Source organism: Dreissena polymorpha, chromosome 3, assembly GCF_020536995.1.
Source record: "Dreissena polymorpha isolate Duluth1 chromosome 3, UMN_Dpol_1.0, whole genome shotgun sequence".
In the NCBI taxonomy this organism is placed as follows: Eukaryota; Metazoa; Mollusca; class Bivalvia; order Myida; family Dreissenidae; genus Dreissena; species Dreissena polymorpha.
The window spans coordinates 47,482,809-47,504,112 of record NC_068357.1 but is presented as its reverse complement, the minus strand read 5'-3'; the positions used below and the strand labels follow the sequence as shown (position 1 = coordinate 47,504,112).

The 21,304-nt window shown below is 33.1% G+C and overlaps 1 protein-coding gene across 1 annotated transcript in view; it reads left to right on the top strand.

Moving 5' to 3' along the window:
* Positions 1-6,054: 6,054 nt before the first annotated feature.
* The window catches only part of LOC127872193 (leucine-rich repeats and immunoglobulin-like domains protein 3), an 89,826-nt gene continuing 74,576 nt past the window's right edge, over positions 6,055-21,304 (top strand). The window contains exons 1-3 of the mRNA XM_052415522.1: positions 6,055-6,263; positions 16,720-16,791; positions 20,077-20,148. Of these exons, the coding sequence (XP_052271482.1) occupies positions 6,055-6,263; positions 16,720-16,791; positions 20,077-20,148 (353 nt within the window). The remainder of the gene's footprint in view (positions 6,264-16,719; positions 16,792-20,076; positions 20,149-21,304) is intronic.

The window sequence follows — 21,304 nt, the reverse complement described above, 5'->3', positions numbered from 1 at the left end:
GTTGGTGCTGCATTAACACATATAAGTGTGTATAAAGTAAAAACACTAAAAATAAACAAGGGTTGCGATAGACACGTATAAACATAGCATATACTGTTAGATGCCCATAATATCACTTTAATAATTGTGCCCAGATAGTTAAATTATCGACGACTTCTATAGTTTTTCCATTATATGTCCATATCTCATCTTAACGAATTCTACCCCCTTTGCGGAAAACCATTATTTTTGTTTTGCTAGTATTAACAGTCAGTCCCCATGAGTTACAATAAAGGTAAATATTGTCTAAATGAGATTATATTTCTTCTGGGGATTTACCCACAATTGCCATATAATCTGCAAATAACAATAAAATTAAAATTATATCTTCTATATTTAAACCAGAATGAACGCTGTCTTTTAAGAAAAGTTCCGAATCCTCAACAAACAATGAAAACAGATTAGGTGATATTACCTCCCCTTGTCTTAAACCAACGGCTTAGCTTAAGTATTCGGAGTATGTCGCGCATGCTTTTACACATGATTTGACATTTTCGTACATATTTTAAATTATTCGTAATATTTTGCCTTGTATACCGGATTTGTACATTTTTAGCCATAATGCATTGCGATATATACTAACAAAACATTTAAGAATATCAATGTAAACAACATACAGACGCTTATTTTCATTTACAAAATGTTCTACAACTGACATAGACAATACAATATATATGGCATCAACGGTTGATCACCCTTTTCTAAATCCGAATTGTGCATCCGAAATTTTAGCATTATTTTCGCAAACTGATTCGATGCGCTTGTTTAAGATAGTTGTAAATAGCTTAGAAAAACAACTAACAAGGGTTATCCCTCTATAATTATTAACATCATCATCAGGGCCCTTTTTATGCAATGGTATAATTATACCTTCTGTCCACTTTTCAGGAAAATAGCCCGAGGTTAAAATACTATTCAAAACAACTCACAAATGACGGGATAATATATAAATACACTCAATAAAATATTCATTTAAATACAGTCACCACCAGTCGCTTTATTACGTTTAAAATGTTTGCTTGCATGTAAGACCTTTTTTACCGTTGAAGGTTGGTCTAATTCTGGAAATGTGCAATTTGCAATGTCAAAGTTATTATTCGAACGAAAATATTCTGCCTCTGCATTATTATTTTCCGAATTAGAGTTACTCTTATTTTCAAAATACTCTTTCAATACATCTAATGGAATTTTATTACAATTACCTTTATTTATTGATTTGAAAATTTTCCAAAATTCTTTCGGCTTTTAATTTTTTAAAGATTCAATATCCGCCATTTTAAGCTGATATGCATTCTTTTTATTGTTTCTTATTTAATTTCTTATAAACACTTTTGTTTTCGCACAGCGATTTTCTATTTAAATCGGTCTTGTTTAGGTTCAAATATCTTATCTTAAAGCGTAATGGTAGTGATTTCGTGCAGTAGTACAAACATCAATATTGAATGAAGGTTTATTACCGTACGTATACGATTTTGAGAATAGCTCATCCGCTTCACTGTGAATAGTCGCTGTGAATTTATCTAAAATGGAGTTAATTGACAATTTGCTCGAATTATTAATACTTCTAACAATATCATTATAAATGGGAAGTTTCGAAATAATTCTTGAGCGATTTTCATCCGTATGCAAACTGTCCCATTTATATTTAACATCAGTGAATACCTCGTAACTAGAGGTAAACATTTATTACAAAATAATGAAAAGTGCAACGGAGAATGATCACTCCACTCGTTGAATTCATCAACAGTAAATGTTAGTAACAATGGAAGGTTACTTTCATTGGTAAATAAGTAATCAGTGCCGGATGAACCGTTAATTGAATAGAATGTTTGTTAACAACTATCACATATTCGTCCATTGACAATACGTAAAGTGGTTGATTTACAGGTTTATCAGTTTATTCAAGTCTCATACAATACACGAATCGAGCGAGAATTTAATCCAATGATTATTGTGTATAGTATCAATAGAGGCCCTAACAGAGGAGTGATCTGGTATATAGTCAATATCATCAAGTACAGTGTTAATTGAGTCATATACAATAAAATCTAATTTATTATTGGTTCTGCTATTTATGTCTCCTGTAACAAAGACCCTACCAAGTTCAGAATAATATGAAATATCATTTTCTAAAATATCAAACAGATGCACGTTAATGGTATTATTGACTGGCGAATCTTCTCCCCATACATAGCTTCCACACTTATACATATCACTTGCAGTATTAAAAAAACATGCTTAAGTTTCAACCAAATAATAGTGTCGTAATGGTTACGTACAATTTCGATGCCATCTTTTAGCTGATCTTTAAAATAAATAACAATTTCCACCGCAGCATCGCCGTGCATTCCTGTGTTGAAAGTTTCTAGATTGATTTTAATGTTACTCGAAGCTTTGGTCTATGAGTCAAGCAAGAAACATATATCAGATGAACCTAAAATATTTACAAACTCAGCACTAGATCTTTTACATTCGCTCAGTCCCTATACATTGCACAAATAACACACAAGTCATGTGGTGAATATATGACTTACAAATGAAAAAACAATTATAATTAAAACCTTTGTTTTTAATTATCCCCCGCCAGAGGCGGAGGGATATTGTTTTGGCGTTGTCCGTCCGTCCGTCCGTCCGGCACTTTTGTGTCCGGAGCCATATCTTGGAAGTTCTTTGGTGGATTTCATTTAAACTTGGTATGAGTATATATATGCATAAGAGGATGATGCACGCCAAATGGCATTGTACACCATCTGTTAAAAAAAAGACTTATGGCCCTTTGTATCTTGACAAAATGCTTTTTAGTGTCCGGAGCCATATCTTGGAAGTTCTTTGGCGGATTTCATTGAAACTTGGTATGAGTATATATATGCATAAGAGGATGATGCACGCCAAATGGCATTGTACACCATCTGTTAAAAACAGACTTATGGCCCTTTGTATCTTGAAAAAATGCTTTTTACTATAGGCACTTTTGTGTCCGGAGCCATATCTTGGAAGTGCTTTGGCGGATTTCATTTAAACTTGGTATGAGTATATATATGCATAAGAGGATGATGCACGCCAAATGGCATTGTATACCATCTGTTAAAAACAGACTTATGGCCCTTTGTATCTTGAAAAAATGCTTTTTACTTTAGGCATTTTTGTGTCCGGAGCCATATCTTGGAAGCGCTATGGCGGATTTCTTTGAAACTTGGTATGAATATATTCCCGCGCCAGAGTCGGAGGGATATTGTTTTGGCGTTGTCCGTCCGTCCGGCTGTCCGTCCGGCACTTTTGTGTCCGGAGCCATATCTTGGAAGTGTTTGGCGGATTATTATGTTCATCCGTCCAATTTGCACCCATCCTCAAACAAAGCATATGTTGCGGGGGATACCTTGGGCCTTTCAGGCCCTCTTGTTAAATTATTTTTAAAATGTAATATTCTAACTTAATTTCAAAGTCAGGATATATGTCGAAAATCTTTTAATATATATTTCCTGTTTAAACTTAGCTTCATCTCTGTAATCAAAAGTGGACTTTGTGTGAATCCTGTATAAATTTTTGAGAAATTATAAAACAATGTTATTTTCCGTCTTGATGGTTTTGCTAAATATCCCAACTGTAGACAATTAAAACTCAAAAAAAATATTGACGTTTGCATTTTTCACGGTCGATTGGTCTACGTTAAAAATTCGAACTTCATGCCCTCTGACTGTTATATCAAACACGTTGAAAGAGTAAACAACTGAGGTGCCGTAAGCGCTTTGATTTAATTATTGTAAACAAAACGACATGAACAGTTTACCGGAGGAAATACAATCTGCGTTTTTGAAGTACGTATTTTGTTTCCAAGCTTGGAGACGTTGATCAAAATGGGATAAAATTTGAATGGAATACTTGTATTAGTTAATTGCGATTTGTCTACATGCATTCCATATGAAATGCTATGACGGCAATAATTTGAATACGATAATTGACAATAAATCCATTTAATATACGGACTATTTTAGAATTCCTTGCTGGTCTATTATAAGCCGGTCAGCTACCATTTCATTCGCTTTTGTTTTGCGTCGGAAAAGATCTTATGGTTGGGTCATTTTCGCCATTCCCAATACACGTAATGGAGTCGAACAATACAACTTCTTTTTTTTATTTCGACGAACACCAGGAAATAACCCTTTACTATTTTACAAATTGCTAAAATCGAATTATTAATGATTTGACTGGCGTTTGAATAACGCGACAACAGAACAGAAAATGATATTGACAATGGTGAAAATGGTATCAAATAAAAACATCTAACAATATTTCTGACATATGCATTTGTTTCTAGAATAATCAGGCGGTTTCCCCGTACATAATTCGTAGTCTTAATATTATCCGCGTGCATCCGCTCTTCGGAGTTGTGGTGTTTTGTTTCCAAATGTCTGGTTCCTTTTGTTCATCTGACAATCCATTTGTTGAATACGATGATAAAATCTTGTTTTCATATAAAAACAAATGAAAAATATACGAAAGAAGTAATAGTTTTAATTATATTGTACTTTGGTCTGAATCATTATATACAGTTTCACCAGTTTACGATTGAGGCCCCTACGCTTTGGCCGATTGGGATGAATTATTTTGATGTATCGCAAAGGACTGTTGCCTTCAATGATTAAAATCAAAGCGCTGAAGGCACTGCAGATGTTCGCTCTTTGAAGGTATTCAATATAACTTACAGTCACAGAACATAAAGCTCGACTTTTGAACACAAATGTAATGTACTTTTAATTGTCTACAGTGGTGAGATTTTGAAACAAAATGAGGAAAATTCCACTGATGAACAATCTCTCATAATTAAATACAGGATTCACACAAACTTCACTTATGATTACAAAGATGAAAACAGAAATTAAACGTATATCTAAGTTGGCGTTTAGGAAAAGTCCGTGAGTCTAACAAAAAATGAACAAACCCATAATGCTTATAATAAATGTACTAGTATCAACGAGCATTGTATTAAATTCTCGATCAAACCACATTAAAAATATTAAATATTTTTTGCCTGAGATTAAATGCTTCATTTAACTCCTCTACTCCACCCGTCACCAATATTGTTATAAACGCACCATCTACTGCAATGTTTAATTAATAAATTAACGTATATTTGCTATAGTTTCAATGGGTCAATACTTTCTCCTCGTGTGCATGTATTCCGATTTAAATTTTTATCCTAAAATACTTAATGTTTTGAATTGCACGTCTATATTTAGTAACAGCACCTGGTCTCTTGCAACACGCACGCTATTCATGTATGGAACTTGACAGAAGACAGCAACTATTTCGAACTCTTATAAAACACGTTTTTCTAGAAAGGATATTAATCAGCAAATATTAACAAATGGCTCAAAAAAGCAAAATATACATGTGCTGAAATGAAATTGCTACCGCGCAGATTCTTTACAGGTTGTTGTTTTCACAACTTCTTCGCGATAAGGATTCAATTGCTCATCATTTGCTTTTAAATTTTCATAAGTAACTATTGTTTACAGTTAAAAGGTGAGAGGATGATGCCCGACATTGTCTTTAATGTACTGTATTAATTACCGCTTTAAATTACGTAAATGGAAAACTGTAAGTATGTTAAACAATCTGCGGGTAAACGCTTACTTCATTGACCGACGTCAATCAGAAATAATAGTCGCCAGTTAACCTCGTCCTCATTAGCATTGTCAGAACCGATTGGACGGCGACAATATATTTTGGCGACTAGAAAGTAACCTGCGAAATTCTCGTGACGCATCTGTTTCAGCACACATGACTGTTATTTGCTTTGCGAAATTAACCTCGGCTGCCGGGTATTCGCCAACGAAATAATTTTGATCCAAATAGACCAGTGCAAGGTGGCAAATGACACTTAAATGTGCACTGGTAGACAATTTAACGACAATTCATGTCCGTTTTCCTGAAAAGGACAAGGTTATTCTGCAAAGGGAGTGCTGAAAATTAAACAAGATATTCTTCCCGCTTCCCGTGCACTGCGCTGCTTGTATGGCCTCTCTAGACGCCACAAGCTGTCGACTCGAACCCAAGAACGGTTTCCCCAGCACATTGAGCGTTCTGGGAACCGCCGTTCTTCGACACTTCCATTATCTTCATAGGGCCATCCCTCGTAATCCTTGCCTGTATCTCTGCCCAAGGTCAGCAACGCCCGTCCTCTACGCTGCCACCTCCGCTTTCCCCGTCCCTCTTCCGGTGATGTAGTGAAACCATTATCTACCTACGGACAATTACCATTCCGCTTAGCGATCCTTCCAAGTTTTGGGAGTCAGCGAAGTCAGCAGGAGAGAACGTCCGGGTCGAGGGATTGGTACTCGCTTGATTAATAGAGCCGCCCGAAGAAGTTCCCATATCCGACCCTCTTCAGGCGATGTAGTGAAACCACTATCCTCCTACGGACAATTACCATTCCGCTTGGCGATTCTTCGGAGTAATCAATAAAATCTTCTGCCAGTGACTCTCCCCCCGATCGCGACGTGCATGCTCCAGCTGCTGAGCGAGCTCTGTGAAACTAATTAATACTATATCATTTATAGAGTATCCTTGATTTTTGGACAATCGCCATTTTCTTTTACATTTTCAACTTTAATCGCGAGTTGACAGATTCAATTGCCATTGACGATTTTGTCGATCGGAAATCTAAAATATAATATCGAGAATTAAAAATAAAGTTTGAATATACGCTTTAAATAATTTAATTTAACAGAAATATTTAAATTGTTGTTGTTGATTTTTGTCGATTGTTTGCCGCATATTCACCGCTGAAATTTTTGTTATTAATTGCACGTGTATTCAAACTACACGTAAATGTTTGTAAATAAAAATTATTATACGTGAGATCATATCATTCGTGTCCTAACTTTGTTTATTATGCGTTTACTTTTGTCACCATCGAAATATATAGCATTCAAATATTTGATAAGCATGCAGTTTTTTTTCGACATGCAGTTTTCTTTTGACACATTCAAAGCATACTTTTCTAGCCGCGTCATGCGAAAATAGGTCTAATGGCGCGATGGCTAGCGAAGCTAAAGCCCTGTCTGCGCAAGGGCGCTAGGTTTCATGGTCTCATTATGTATCTCCTGACGCACTGCGAAATGCGCATGCTGTGCCATAGCTACGCTAGCTGCATATGGCATAAGACCCATTTTCGCATGACGCGAATCTATAAAAATATCTTTGTTTCTTATTAATGGAACATCTTAGCACAGAACTTTTCGATAGGAAAGTGAAGTAAAACTGTGTTGTATATAGCGAACTGGCAAATTTCGGTAGCATTTCAGTCTTTCAAGAACGACTTCCATACCGACTATAGAGTACAGCAAACATTTGTGGTTAGATAATGAAACGATTTCCGTCTTATCATGACATACTTTTCGTCGAAAATAATATGAAACAGTTTTGTCTTTGTATTTTTGTAAAGTTGGAAATGCCAGTTGTTTATGCTGATTGAGGTAAGAACTACATAATTTTCCTTATTTGGCAACGAAAAAATGAGCAGTAGTAGTAAGCTAAAATTTGAAGAAGAAATATGTATGTACAACTTTTTTTGAAATAGAAATACATGAATAATGGTGTTTATAATTATGTGGTACCGTGTGTTGCATGTGATTTTTGATAATTAGAATGATTTCCTTCTTAGATTTAGAATAAGGAACTGGTTTATTGCTAATTTAAAGGGGTATTGATAATAAATAAATCAAATGTGTTCGAATAAATATAATATTATTGATTTCACAATTACGAAATAACGATATAACTATTACGAAATAGTTCGTCATGTTCACGTTACCATTAATCCAATTTAGCATTTACACTTTTTTAACTTTAAGTGCGCATTTTTCAGTGACTAAACGTCCCAAACAAGGATTTCTTCCTACATACACAGTACAGAGAAGATATTGCCATGTAAAATATAAATGCTTCACTTGCACATCACCATGCATACAATATATCGGTTAATAACTTCCTTTGTAGTTAACGTACGAACTCGCAAATATGTTTATTAAATAATTTGTTATACCCGGCGAAATTATAGTCACATATAATCTAAGAGCGTGACGAGCACATTAGTAATGATACTGTTTTGGGAGTTAACTGTATTATACCATTTTATTGTACATAAGGTCTTCTGTGTAGACATACACAACTATTTCTATCCAATGACATACTCCGTAATTAGTGTAGCTCTCTAAGACTTTTTTGCACTAAGGTTTCTTAAGAGGTAATATGCAACGCCATCGAAAAAACAAATTCTTTAATTTAGGGAAGGGTAACTTATATGAATGAGTCAACATAACATTATCGATATTTGAGATAAAACCCACTGGAACATCAACGCCATGTCACAGTCGATATTTATTATAAACTTTTAGAAATTCTTGCAAAAATAATGCGGTATTTTTATTCTGAACTATTATAAACTAGATTGGAGTATCGCATTTCTTGGCGTGAAATCCGTTTCAGTATTTAAAAGCAATACAAACAGACTAAGTTTGTTTAAATTAAGTATCGTAAATTTCCTTTACATACCGAAATGTTTTTTCGTTTTGTACACAATGAACAAGAAACTTGTTATTGGGTAAACATAACATGCATTCATGCATACATGCCTATTACTATATTATATGCGTTTTGATTTTATTTTGTGTAAATATACCGATTTACAACACTACAATTGTTTTCAATAATACTTCGACTTGTTTTTGATATGTTGCATATTATAAATCGAATATTACATAAAAGTGTTGTTCTCGCACTCGTATAATACGGCGACAGCGCATGCAATAGAACTCATCGGAATACAAACACTTGTATGTAGCAAAGCGGCACAATTAAAACAATGTACTACTTCACAGGCTGGCAAGAAGGTAACCACGGACGACATCCTCCGCGCGTCACTTATGTCGATGTATTCTTCCCATGGTTAGTTTTGTAAATGCTTAAAAGTAAATATTCGATTTTTATATAAGATGATTTCTGCAATAAATAAAATAATTATCAAAAAGATAACCGAATTTGATAAGAATCATATTTACTATTATCATTGTGCTAAAATTTTACTGCACTTGGTTACTATCAAACCAGTGATTAGCTGGCGATTTTTAAAAGAAAATGAAACGTTTTCCTCTGACAAAAGCGCGTGCCTGTGTTTCTGTAATCACAGTATGTATAGAAGAGGCGATTCATTATCCCCAATAATTGGAATACACAATTTTTAATTTACTACTGACATTAATTTATTACTAAAGTGTGGTTTGTATTGTACAACTGACTAAGGTATATATATATAAGGTTTCCGGTGTTGATTTAAAGAACGACAGCAGTTAACAAGTTTACTGATAATATAAACAACAGTTATACTTATTACATATACTTATTGGGAGCAATTAAAACACAATATTTTTTTTCCCAATTTATTCCATTAAAAATAAATAAAATATTAAATGAAAAGCAAAATAACAATAGGCATTAGAACGCAAAATGATTGAACAAATACATATTTTACCATACGTGTACAGATATATATTGGTAACTTCAAACAAACTGTTCTCCAAGGCTTTATTGGTGCCAAGCATCCGTCATTTTCCGAAGTTCACTACAACAATGTCTGGTCCTTTTATGCTGACCATCATCAGAGCATTGTGAACAGCAGACTTCAGGCGAGCACGATTTTCTACCCTTTTCATTGTGCTTAAGCCCCTCTCGCAGTCTGAAATAAACATTCTTTGTAAGTTACTCTGAAATTAACTCTTTAAAATCGCTTTGAATTAAATACAAGAGATAATTAAGCCAAAAAAGCATCTTTTGTTTGATATTGTGTTCCTTACAGCCTAGTGAAGCACCTACCAGCTCTAGATGTATATGTAGGGAGGAGTAGGTCAACAGCTTACCTAGATTGTTATGAGGGAGGGAGTTGTTTGTATGAGGAAATTCCCGCCTTATCAACCAGTTAAAATTCTTCAAGGCTGCTATCCCGGTACTCTTCTGTAGAGAGCCCATCTTTTTTCTCATTTATTTCTCACATTTCTTTACAATGTAGTATACATCGATAATAACCAAAAAACGGATTACATAAGAAAGTGTTTGAAAAATGTACCTTTTTGTACTTTAACATGTCAAATATTTAGCGTATGCGTGAATATATTTTAAACAATGTTAAAAGTGTCAATGTCATATAAAGAACTTTGTGATTTATCGCAAAACATAAAATTACTAAGTTGTTTTTACGAAACAGAAGGTTTATTATCTAGAAAAATAAAAGGAAAAGAAAATATTTTACAACAAGGTGTGTTGTAATCGAATTGTTTTGAGTATTTGTTTTTCTATTGAGAAGGAATTTTTAAAAATTGTTTTGCCATTACATTTGTCTGAATAGCATTATTCATGTTTTGTAGAAGGTATGAATCACCTGAATTGAACCCATTTTTTTTGGTGTTGTTCATATTTATTTTTTACGAGGGCAATCTCAGATTCAATTTTTATTCTCGTATTTAGGTATTCAATAAACAGAGGAAAAGTTGGTATGCTTTTTTTATATTTCATTTTAAATGTTGAAGATTTTACTAGCATCATAATAAAGTTAAATACATCTGAGTGTAGTTTTTTTTTCAGTGCAACCAAAGAAAGCATTGGTTTTATTAATTTTTATTAATATGTTTTTACTGACAAGAAATGTTTTCCATCTTTTTCCATATCATTTGAACGTGTTGGCATTCCCAAAATAAGTGGTCTATTGTTTCAATATGTGATTGACAGAAATCACATAAAGTGCTGTTGCTAAGTTTGCATTTAAAAAGATATGTGTTTGTGGGGACAATTCGCATGATAAATTTATATTGGAAGCTGCGTAAAGACATGTCTATAGTTGAAATTTGGGGTAAGATATAGATTTTTTTTCCACGTGGTTGAGTCTATATCAGTAAAATTTGTGTTCCATTTGTTTTCAATAATGTCATTGCCTTCGTTTTGCAGCTGAATATTGTATATAAATTTATTAGTGCATTTTGTTTTTAATAGCGCTTTTGACAAAGTGTCGTCTGGTTGATTGATATCGAGGTCATTTATGCTTTCTTCACTTTTATATTTTGTTAGGATAGATGTGATTAAGGTATTGAATTTCATAACGTCGTTACTATTGATGTCGTAGAGGTATTAAATGTTTTCAAAATTATACATCGTTTTATTTCTAAAGTCAAAAAGTTGGTATACGTATTTTATACCTCTGTCATATCAATCGCGATAAAATAATTTTTTTCCGTTGGCGGTTATTGACTTGTTGTTCCATATTATTTCCTTTTTGATGCGTTTTTGTGAATGCTGTGATTTGTATATTGCATTTGCTGCAGACCACGATGTAATGACGTCGTGAAGAAAAGTGTTACCTCCGCCTATTTCTGTTATAGAGCCCATCTATTTCAAAGTTCTCAGCCGGTTTATCTCGAGCTGTTTGGCCTGGGAGTGGGTCTTACTATTTTGATGGCAACTTAGTGGGTCCCTTGCCAGCCATATGGAAGGCGTTTTACAATGGGAAACAATCCAACTAATTAAAGTTGAATTTGTGTACCCATTTTATAAAAATGGTTTTCTAAATAATATTTCTTGATGATTAAATCATAATTGTTATGCTTCATTTACTGATGTAACCAGATTATATACACGTACGTGTTAAATTCTTTTAACGGAACATTCTGTATTGTAATATAAAGGGTAGTGCATTATTATGCGTTCGAGCGAAACTCGAAAACTATTTTTTAAGAGTGAATTAAACTTATTATTAGCAAGTAAACCTGCGTACCTGGGTATTTAGAATAAGGTGTTCACATATTCGGAGATTTTAAGCCCATTATTTAAAAAAAAAATTAAACTTGACTAAAAAGTATGTCCTCTAGAGTCATGCAGATCATTTACTAAACTAAAAAAGCATGTGAACTTGTGCACCTGGGTATTTGGGTGCAGTTTTTAACATTAATCTTTAGGGACTACAAACTTGGAATAAGAGTATGTTTGTGACCGGATTTAGATCATCGTATAGAATCAGTCTGTATTATATGATAAAAGCAATTTATTGTTTATTTTCTTCTGTAAAACAATGGGCTAATACATTATAACAGCCATGATATGTTTAAGTATATTATTATCTATTATATAAGATGATTTCTGCAATGTTTTACATCAATTATCAAAAAGATAAAAACAGATTTGATAGAGCTCATATTAACTTTGATCACTGCGCTTAAATTTTGCTGCACCTGGTTACTGACAATACAACAAGTGAATCAATTTTAGATGGCGATTTCTAAAACACCATGTAAAGTTGTCCTCTGACAATAGCGCGAGCCTGTGTTTCTGTAAACACAGTATGTTAAGTAGAGACGATTCGTTATCCCAAATAATGGGAATACACACTCTTAAATTTTTTCTGACATTAATTTATTATTAAAATGTAATTTGCATTGTACAACTGACTACGGTATGTATAAAAGTACATGTAGATTCATGAGTGAACACCACTAACTGTACGTAATTATATTATATAGGTGATGTAAAATTGTTGAAAACGTGGGTTGGTGTGTGATCTTTATAAATTGAAAAAGCTTGAAAACACACCGTAGGTGAATCTATCAGTCATCAAGTATATGATTTTAACGCATGCTATTTCTGGCTTTTTATTGTTTGTTAATTTTTGCCTTCTTAGATAATCATATTTTTTAAATGCCTATTTCACACATGTCCCTGTGACGTAGATGTGCTCAATCATTTTTATAAATGTTATATTTATCTTAGAGTAGCTGTCGTATATTTTTGACATCACTAGGTCGGAGCTAAGGAAAAAAAGTAGTACCCAAATTTCAGCGCTACGATGACGACCCACATAATAACCTTATTTGCTCAATGAACAACATAATTATTATCATAAATATATTGATATCAACAAGCATTCTATTAATTTATCAATAAAACCACATTTAAATAATTTATACCTGAAATCAAATACTTCATCTCTATTTTTTTTTACTTTATGGCAGTAACAGTATACAATGTAAGAGCTTTCACCAAGATTGCTTTCAGACGCCATTCAGAGATTCTTCTTGGTTCTTTAAAAATACATTTACTGCAACGTTTTAATCGTGAATTGACATATTTTTCTACACAGGTGAAGGTAATGTACCCTGGATAGTATATGGGCCCAGGAGCCCAATATATTCAAATTAATATATAAAATCATGTTTAATGAGAGCAAAATTGACAATGATGCTTGAACAAAATCCCCACCCTCTGATATTGGAATCATAACAAGGTCATTTACTAAAATTTATCATAGACCTGTCTTCGCGGGCCGCAAAAATGTCAAAAATAGTTTTAATCCAAAGCATCCCTTGGTCCTCTTATGGGCAATTTGGACAACCTTTTAAAAAAAATTACTTCAAAGAAATCTGTCCAGCCGTTTACTCGCAGTCGGCCGATAACCAAGCAATATTTCGAGCCCGTTTGTCCATGAGAATAAATCTTGGACAGACTTTCAAACAATATTTTTGACTTGTCTCCCCTTTATCGATAGCTCGCGTCCTATTCCTTTAAAACAAAGAGGCATGTCACATTATGCATGCATATGCAACCACTTGCCCCTAAAAACTAATTCCAATACAATCAGAATGAGTAAGTATTTTTCATTTATTTACATTTGTCAAAGCGTCGTTGTTATTGTTGATTGGATGATTCTGTGCCTGGCTCTGTCAGTGTAATTCACTGCTAAGCCGGGTTCAAAAGCACGTGCTTCTAGCAACGGAAATGAATGGCGACTTTCGTTTTCAAGTAAATCAAAAAGGGTTAAAACAGTTGTTGCATAGAAAATATACACTTTTGGAATTAGTTTATGGGGGAAGTGGTTTCTTTTACACGATCGCTGTATTTTACAATCTAAATAAAGGCGCTACAATACAATTTGATTAATGGACATGTGTCGGAGATTTATTTAGACAACAGGTTATTAGATCAGTTTATTAAATGCGTATGCAATCTACAAGAACTGATATGACTATAGTCTGGGACAACTCTTGGTTGGGACTTTGGACACTGAAAATTACAAAAATAGCAAAATTTAAAACGGGTGTTAGTCCATACTCCGGTAATTTGTTTTTAAGTATTTGGATTATGCACGTTTTAAATAAATACAAACTCTTAAAAGCAACACGAAGGATAAACCTGACGTCAACTAAACGTACTAGCTTGGTAGGTTCTTGTGTACTCTAAAAGAACTTCGTCTATTATAAAGGAACAGTAAGAACATTTCTGTTCCTATATTGGTTTGTGTTCGAAATGAGGATCTCGTTAACTTTTTATTAAACGTTGAGTATTGATTCGGAAATGTCGATGAATTATTATTAGATTATTTGAATGACAAGACTTTATAACTCAGTGTGGATGAACTATGATACAAATAATTTAACAGAACTTTACCTAGTTCATGATCGGTGTCCAGTGTAATTTATAGTGTTAATTGGAATGGGCAAAGTGTTATAAGCAATGTGTCAATTTTAATTTTATTGCAATATTTGGTAATTGCTCGATATTTATAATTAAATAATTCTAATAAATATTTTGATTTGGAATTAAGGACACTGTAAAATGTGTCGTGTGCGTTTAAAGGCAAAACAAACTCTAGAATCGATCGGCGATTGCATAATGTGGCCCATTTAGACGGAACATATATATATCAGTAATCAAGATGCGAATGTACTCTAAAATAATGTGGGAAAACACTTGTTTAAGCATTTTGGATGGCCGCTGTACGTTACAATTAATACAAAAGCGATACAACTAAATTTGACGGATAGTAAGACTTTACCCCTAACATATTACAAACGCTTTTCTTTAAATGGGATTGCGTTCTAAAATTATGTATTTATACCTTGGCGAAATGGACCTCCATTTTGCCATTGTATAAAGTTTGGAACATTAACATAAAAATAGTGTTCACTATATTGACACGTTTAATAAAGGTTTCCATTCTTTGTTACTAAAATATCACATTTCGAGTTCAAGGTTGTTTTATAATAGAAAATAGAAAAAACACAAACCAATCGAATATTTAATAAATAATAGACGTATAGTAATATTCACATATTGTGTTTTATAAATACCTTTCCTTTATTAATATACAGATTCGATTTTAATAGATAAATAAACGATTGCAGTGCTTTTGAAATAGCGATCAACAGGCAGGTAAACGTGTTATTTAGCTGGGGCTCGCTGGAGATAATTCTACTGGCTGTACACTTGAATCGCCCATTAATTGATGTTACGAGATTACATGTTTTTTGTATGATAAGTAAACATTTTCACTTTAAGTGTTCTTCAAATCATAACCGGGAATCTGTTGAAAGGTTTTCCTGTTTTGTTTGAACGTTTAGTCATGTAGCGCTGTTTGTTTTAACTTCAGGGACCTGAGTTACAATCAGTTACGAAATGTTTTTCGGGCTGCGTTCAAGTCATTGAATCAACTTCAAAAACTGTCATTTACACTAGCATAATTTGTACTTAAATACATACTGTCCAATTGTCCATATAAATATTTGTAAGTTAATGGTCTGCTTGATTTTATGGAAGAACTTTCTCTATGGTTGTCCCTTTGTCATTAGAGGTGCATAGATTTAGCGTAGAACATGCATACACTTTATCAAAAACTATAATTATAATTAGTGCACGCATAAATCCCCTTGTGTCAAACAAGAACTATGTAACGTCACATGTTTGTTTATATCAGGAAGGATAATAAACGAAGGTCGACAGTGTTCAATAGAAAGTTCCCGTCTTTTGCGTTTTCAACCACAATCATGTATGATCACAATCATCATCATCGTCATCATCATCATCATCATCATCATCATCATCATCAACATCATCATCATCATCACCATCATCATCATCATCATCATCATCATCATCATCATCATCATCATCATCATCATCATCATCATCATCATCATCATCATCATCATCATCATCATCATCATCATCATCATCATCATCATCATCATCATCATCATCATCATCATCATCATCATCATCATCATCATCATCATCATCATCATCATCATCATTATCATCATCATCAACATAATCATCATCATCATCATCATCATCATCATCATCGTCGTCGTCGTCGTCATCGTTGTCTTCGTCTACGTCTACGTCGTCGTCATCATCATCGTCGTTGTTCTCTTCGTCGTCAGCATCATCTGCATCATCAGCATTATCAGCATTATCAGCATCATCTTTATCATCATTTTCATCTTCATTTTCACAATCATTAGCGACGTGTTTACTTGTGTTGCTTTACTGTGTAATCACAAGGCGCTGTTTGTAGTTTTTCGAGGTTGCTTGGACGGAAGAACTGTCTCTGATTTGTGCCATTGTCTTATGTATGTCATTTCGTTTGCGAGGTTTCTTCGCTTTGTTAGAGGTGCGCTGTTTATTAATGAAACTATGCAATGTCCGTGTTGTTGGTACGTGCAGTTTGAATAAAGTCTCTCCTGCTTATTGGCATAAGCAAATGCACGTTAACCATTTCTTAGCTTATTTATAATACATGATTATTTGTTTCGTAGCAATATAACTATGTTTTTAATTCAGTTGACTTTGTTTTTGTTCCAGGAATATAGCGCGCAACCAGCTCTCATCCCTACCCAACGATGCATTCAGAGGACTGCAGAACCTACAGACACTGTAAGTTGTTTTCGCGTATTACATATAATTCATGTGAAGTCTTAATTGCGTATGTTTGTTTATATTTGCTTCAGGCTGATGCATCACTATAGATCGTTCTCAAATACAAAATACGGTATTTAAAGAACTTGTGAGATGTTATTTTACTTGATTAGAAAACTAACCCGTTTCATAAATTGAATGCAATTCCATTTTTTAAAACGGTCCCCGGAAAACCTTTTCGAAACTGAAATTTTGCAAACTTATGTATCCTTAATCTTGTTAATATGCCTATGTACGAAAATAGTATTTGATACATGCTGTTTGTGATAAATAACTGATTATCTTCGCTTCATAAATAATGTATTTTTCAGTTTGGAAAGTGTGTGCACAATTAGCCTTTCCATTGGATGTTTCCCTTTTCTCATGGGATTTTCATTTTTCATTGTGATTATATTATTGTTCAATGTTATATTTCCCACTTAATGCATAGAAGACATTTCCATCGATGTTTAAATGTTTTAAGTAGGCTTTTTAGTTCTATTTATCAATTTTAAGCAGTATTGGTGTACTTGCGCCAATTAATGTTTGAAAGATATTGATGGAAATACATTTGTAAATGGGGAAAACATTCGTATGGGAATTTTGTATATACATTTTATTGCATATATGCTACGACTATCTTGATTAAGTTTTATACATAGTATAGCTAATAGTTACATTTGAACAAATTTGCTTTAACTATTTAAATGTCATATTTCCCCATTTATCCTTAGTGAGTACAAATGTGGAATAATAGTATGTTTTCTACCTCAGGACACAAGTCATCGTATATAATCTGTCTGTATTTTTTTAATTAAAGCAATACATTGAATTTTTCTTCTGAAAAACAGTAAGCGTATTAGTCATAAAATCCATTCTATGTTACATTGCGTTTTGAATTAATAAGTAGTATTAAAATAATGAATATGGATAATAAAACTACTATAACAATATAAGAATATTTCGTCTGTGCAATTCGTTTTCAATGTGTTATCTTGATAAAAAAGTAAGTCAGTTTATGTGATATTTTTGTAACCGAATCATTACATATGTATATTCATATACCGTCATTACAATATATGATTTAAAACACTATTTTATTATTGTGTTTGCCCTTGATGACTTTATCACTAAACATCAAACAAAATTCAAACAAAATGTCGCTTGTTTTCAATAAATGTAATTTGTAAAAGACCAAATGTTAATCTGAATAAACTGTAAGCAGGTTTGTTATGTACTGTTAGGTAAATAGCAGTAGGACGGCAGCTCAATTGGTTGTTGTAGTGGAATGGGCAAAGTGTTATAAGCAATGTGTCAATTTTTATTTTATTGCAATATTTGGTAATTGCTCGATATTTATAATTAAATAATTCTAATAAATATTTTGTTTTGGAATTTAGGACACTGTAAAATGTGTCGTGTGCGTTTGAAGGTAAAACAAACTCTAGAATCGATCGGCGATTGCATAATGTGGCCCATTTAGACGGAACGTATCTATATCAGTAATCAAGATGCAAATGTACTCTAAAATAATGTGGGAAAACACTTGTTTAAGCATTTTGGATGGCCGCTGTACGTTACAATTAATACAAAAGCGATACAACTAAATTTGACGGATAGTAAGACTTTACCCCTAACATATGACAAACGCTTTTCTTTAAATGGGATTGCGTTTTAAAATTATGTATTTATACCTTGGCGAAATGGACCTCCATTTTTCCATTGTATAAAGTTTGGAACATTAACATAAAAATAGTGTTAACTATATTGACACGTTTAATAAAGGTTTCCATTCTTTGTGACTAGAATATCACATTCCGAGTTCAAGGTTGTTTTAGATTTTCTGTGTTAACTAAACAGAAAAAACACAAACCAATCGAATATTTAATAAATAATAGACTTATAGTAATATTCACATATTGTGTTTTATAAATGCCTTTCCTTTATTAATATACAGATCCGATTTTAATAAATAAATAAACGATTGCAGTTCTTTTGAAATAGCGATCAACAGGCAGGTAAACGTGTTATTTAGCTGGGGCTCGCTGGAGATAATTCTACTGGCTGTACACTTGAATCGCTCATTAATTGATGTTTCGAGATTACATGTTTTTTTGTATGATAAGTAAACATTTTCACTTTAAGTTTCCTGCAAATCATAACCGGGAATCTGTTGAGAGGTTTTCCTGTTTTGTTTGAACGTTTAGTCATGTAGCGCTGTTTGTTTTAACTTCAGGGACCTGAGTTACAATCGGTTACGAAATGTTTTTCGGGCTGCGTTCAAGTCATTGAATCAACTTCAAAAACTGTCATTTACACTAGCATAATTTGTACTTAAATACATACTGTCCAATTGTCCATATACATATGTGTAAGTTAATGGTCTGCTTGATTTTATAGAAGAACTTTCTCTATGGTTGTCCCTTTGTCATTAGAGGTGCATAGATTTAGCGTAGAACATGCATACACTTTATCAAAAACTATAATTATAATTAGTGTACGCATTAATCCCCTTGTGTCAAACAAGAACTATGTAACGTCAAATGTTTGTATATATCAGGAAGGATAATAAACGAAGGTCGACAGTGTTCAATAGAAAGTTCCCGTCTTTTGCGTTTTCAACCACAATCATGTATGATCACCATCATCATCATCGTCATCATCATCATCATCATCATCATCATCATCATCATCATCATCATCATCATCATCATCATCATCATCATCATCATCATCATCATTATCATCATCATCATCATCATCGTCGTCGTCGTCGTCATCGTTGTATTCGTCTACGTCTACGTCGTCGTCATCATCATCGTCGTTCTTCTCTTCGTCGTCATCATCATCTGCATCATCAGCATTTTCAGCATTATCAGCATCATCTTTATCATCATTTTCATCTTTATTTTCACAATCATTAGCGACGTGTTTACTTGTGTTGCTTTACTGTGTAATCACAAGGCGCTGTTTGTAGTTTTTCGAGGTTGCTTGGACGGAAGAACTGTCTCTGATTTGTGCCATTGTCTTATGTATGTCATTTCGTTTGCTAGGTTTCTTGGCTTTGTTAGAGGTGGGCTGTTTATTAATGAAACTATGCAATGTCCGTGTTGTTGGTACGTGCAGTTTGAATAATGTCTCCTTTGCTTATTGGCATAAGCAAATGCACGTTAACCATTTCTTAGCTTATTTATAATACATGATTATTTGTTTCGTAGCAGAATAACTATGTTTTTAATTCAGTTGACTTCGTTTGTGTTCCAGGGATATAAGCGAAAACTCGCTCTCATCCCTACCCAACGATGCATTCAGAGGACTGCAGAACCTACAGACACTGTAAGTTGTTTTCGCGTAGTACATATAATTCATGTGAAGTCTAAATTGCGTATGTTTGTTTATGTTTGCTTCAGGCTGATGCATCACTATAGATCGTTTTCAAATACAAAATACGGTATTTAAAGAACTTGTGAGATGTTATTTTACTTGATTAGAAAACTAACCCGTTTCATAAATTGAATGCAATTCCTTTTTTTTAAAACGGTCCCCGGAAAACCTTTTCGAAACTGAAATTTTGCAAACTTATGTATCCTTAATCTTGTTAATATGCCTATGTACGAAAATAATATTTGATACATGCTGTTTGTGATAAATAACTGATTATCTTCGCTTAATAAATAATGTATTTTTCAGTTTGGAAAGTGTGTGCACAATTAGCCTTTCCATTGGATGTTTCCCTTTTCTCATGGGATTTTCATTTTTCATTGTGATTATATTATTGTTCAATGTTATATTTCCCACTTAATGCATAGAAGACATTTCCATCGATGTTTAAATGTTTTAAGTAGGCTTTTTAGTTCTATTTATCAATTTTAAGCAGTATTGGTGTACTTGCGCCAATTAATGTTTGAAAGATATTGATGGAAATACATTTGTAAATGGGGAAAACATTCGTATGGGAATTTTGTATATACATTTTATTGCATATATGCTACGACTATCTTGATTAAGTTTTATACATAGTATAGCTAATAGTTACATTTGAACAAATTTGCTTTAACTATTTAAATGTCATATTTCCCCATTTATCCTTAGTGAGTACACATGTGGAATAATAGTATGTTTTCTACCTCAGGACACAAGTCATCGTATATAATCTGTCTGTATTTTTTTAATTAAAGCAATACATTGAATTTTTCTTCTGAAAAACAGTAAGCGTATTAGTCATAAAATCCATTCTATGTTACATTGTGTTTTGAATTAATAAGTAGTATTAAAATAATGAATATGGATAATAAAACTACTATAACAATATAAGAATATTTCGTCTGTGCAATTCGTTTTCAATGTGTTATCTTGATAAAAAAGTTAGTCAGTTTATGTGATATTTTTGTAACCGAATCATTACATAAAATTATGTATATTCATATACCGTCATTACAATATATGATTTAAAACACTATTTTATTATTGTGTTTGCCCTTGATGACTTTAT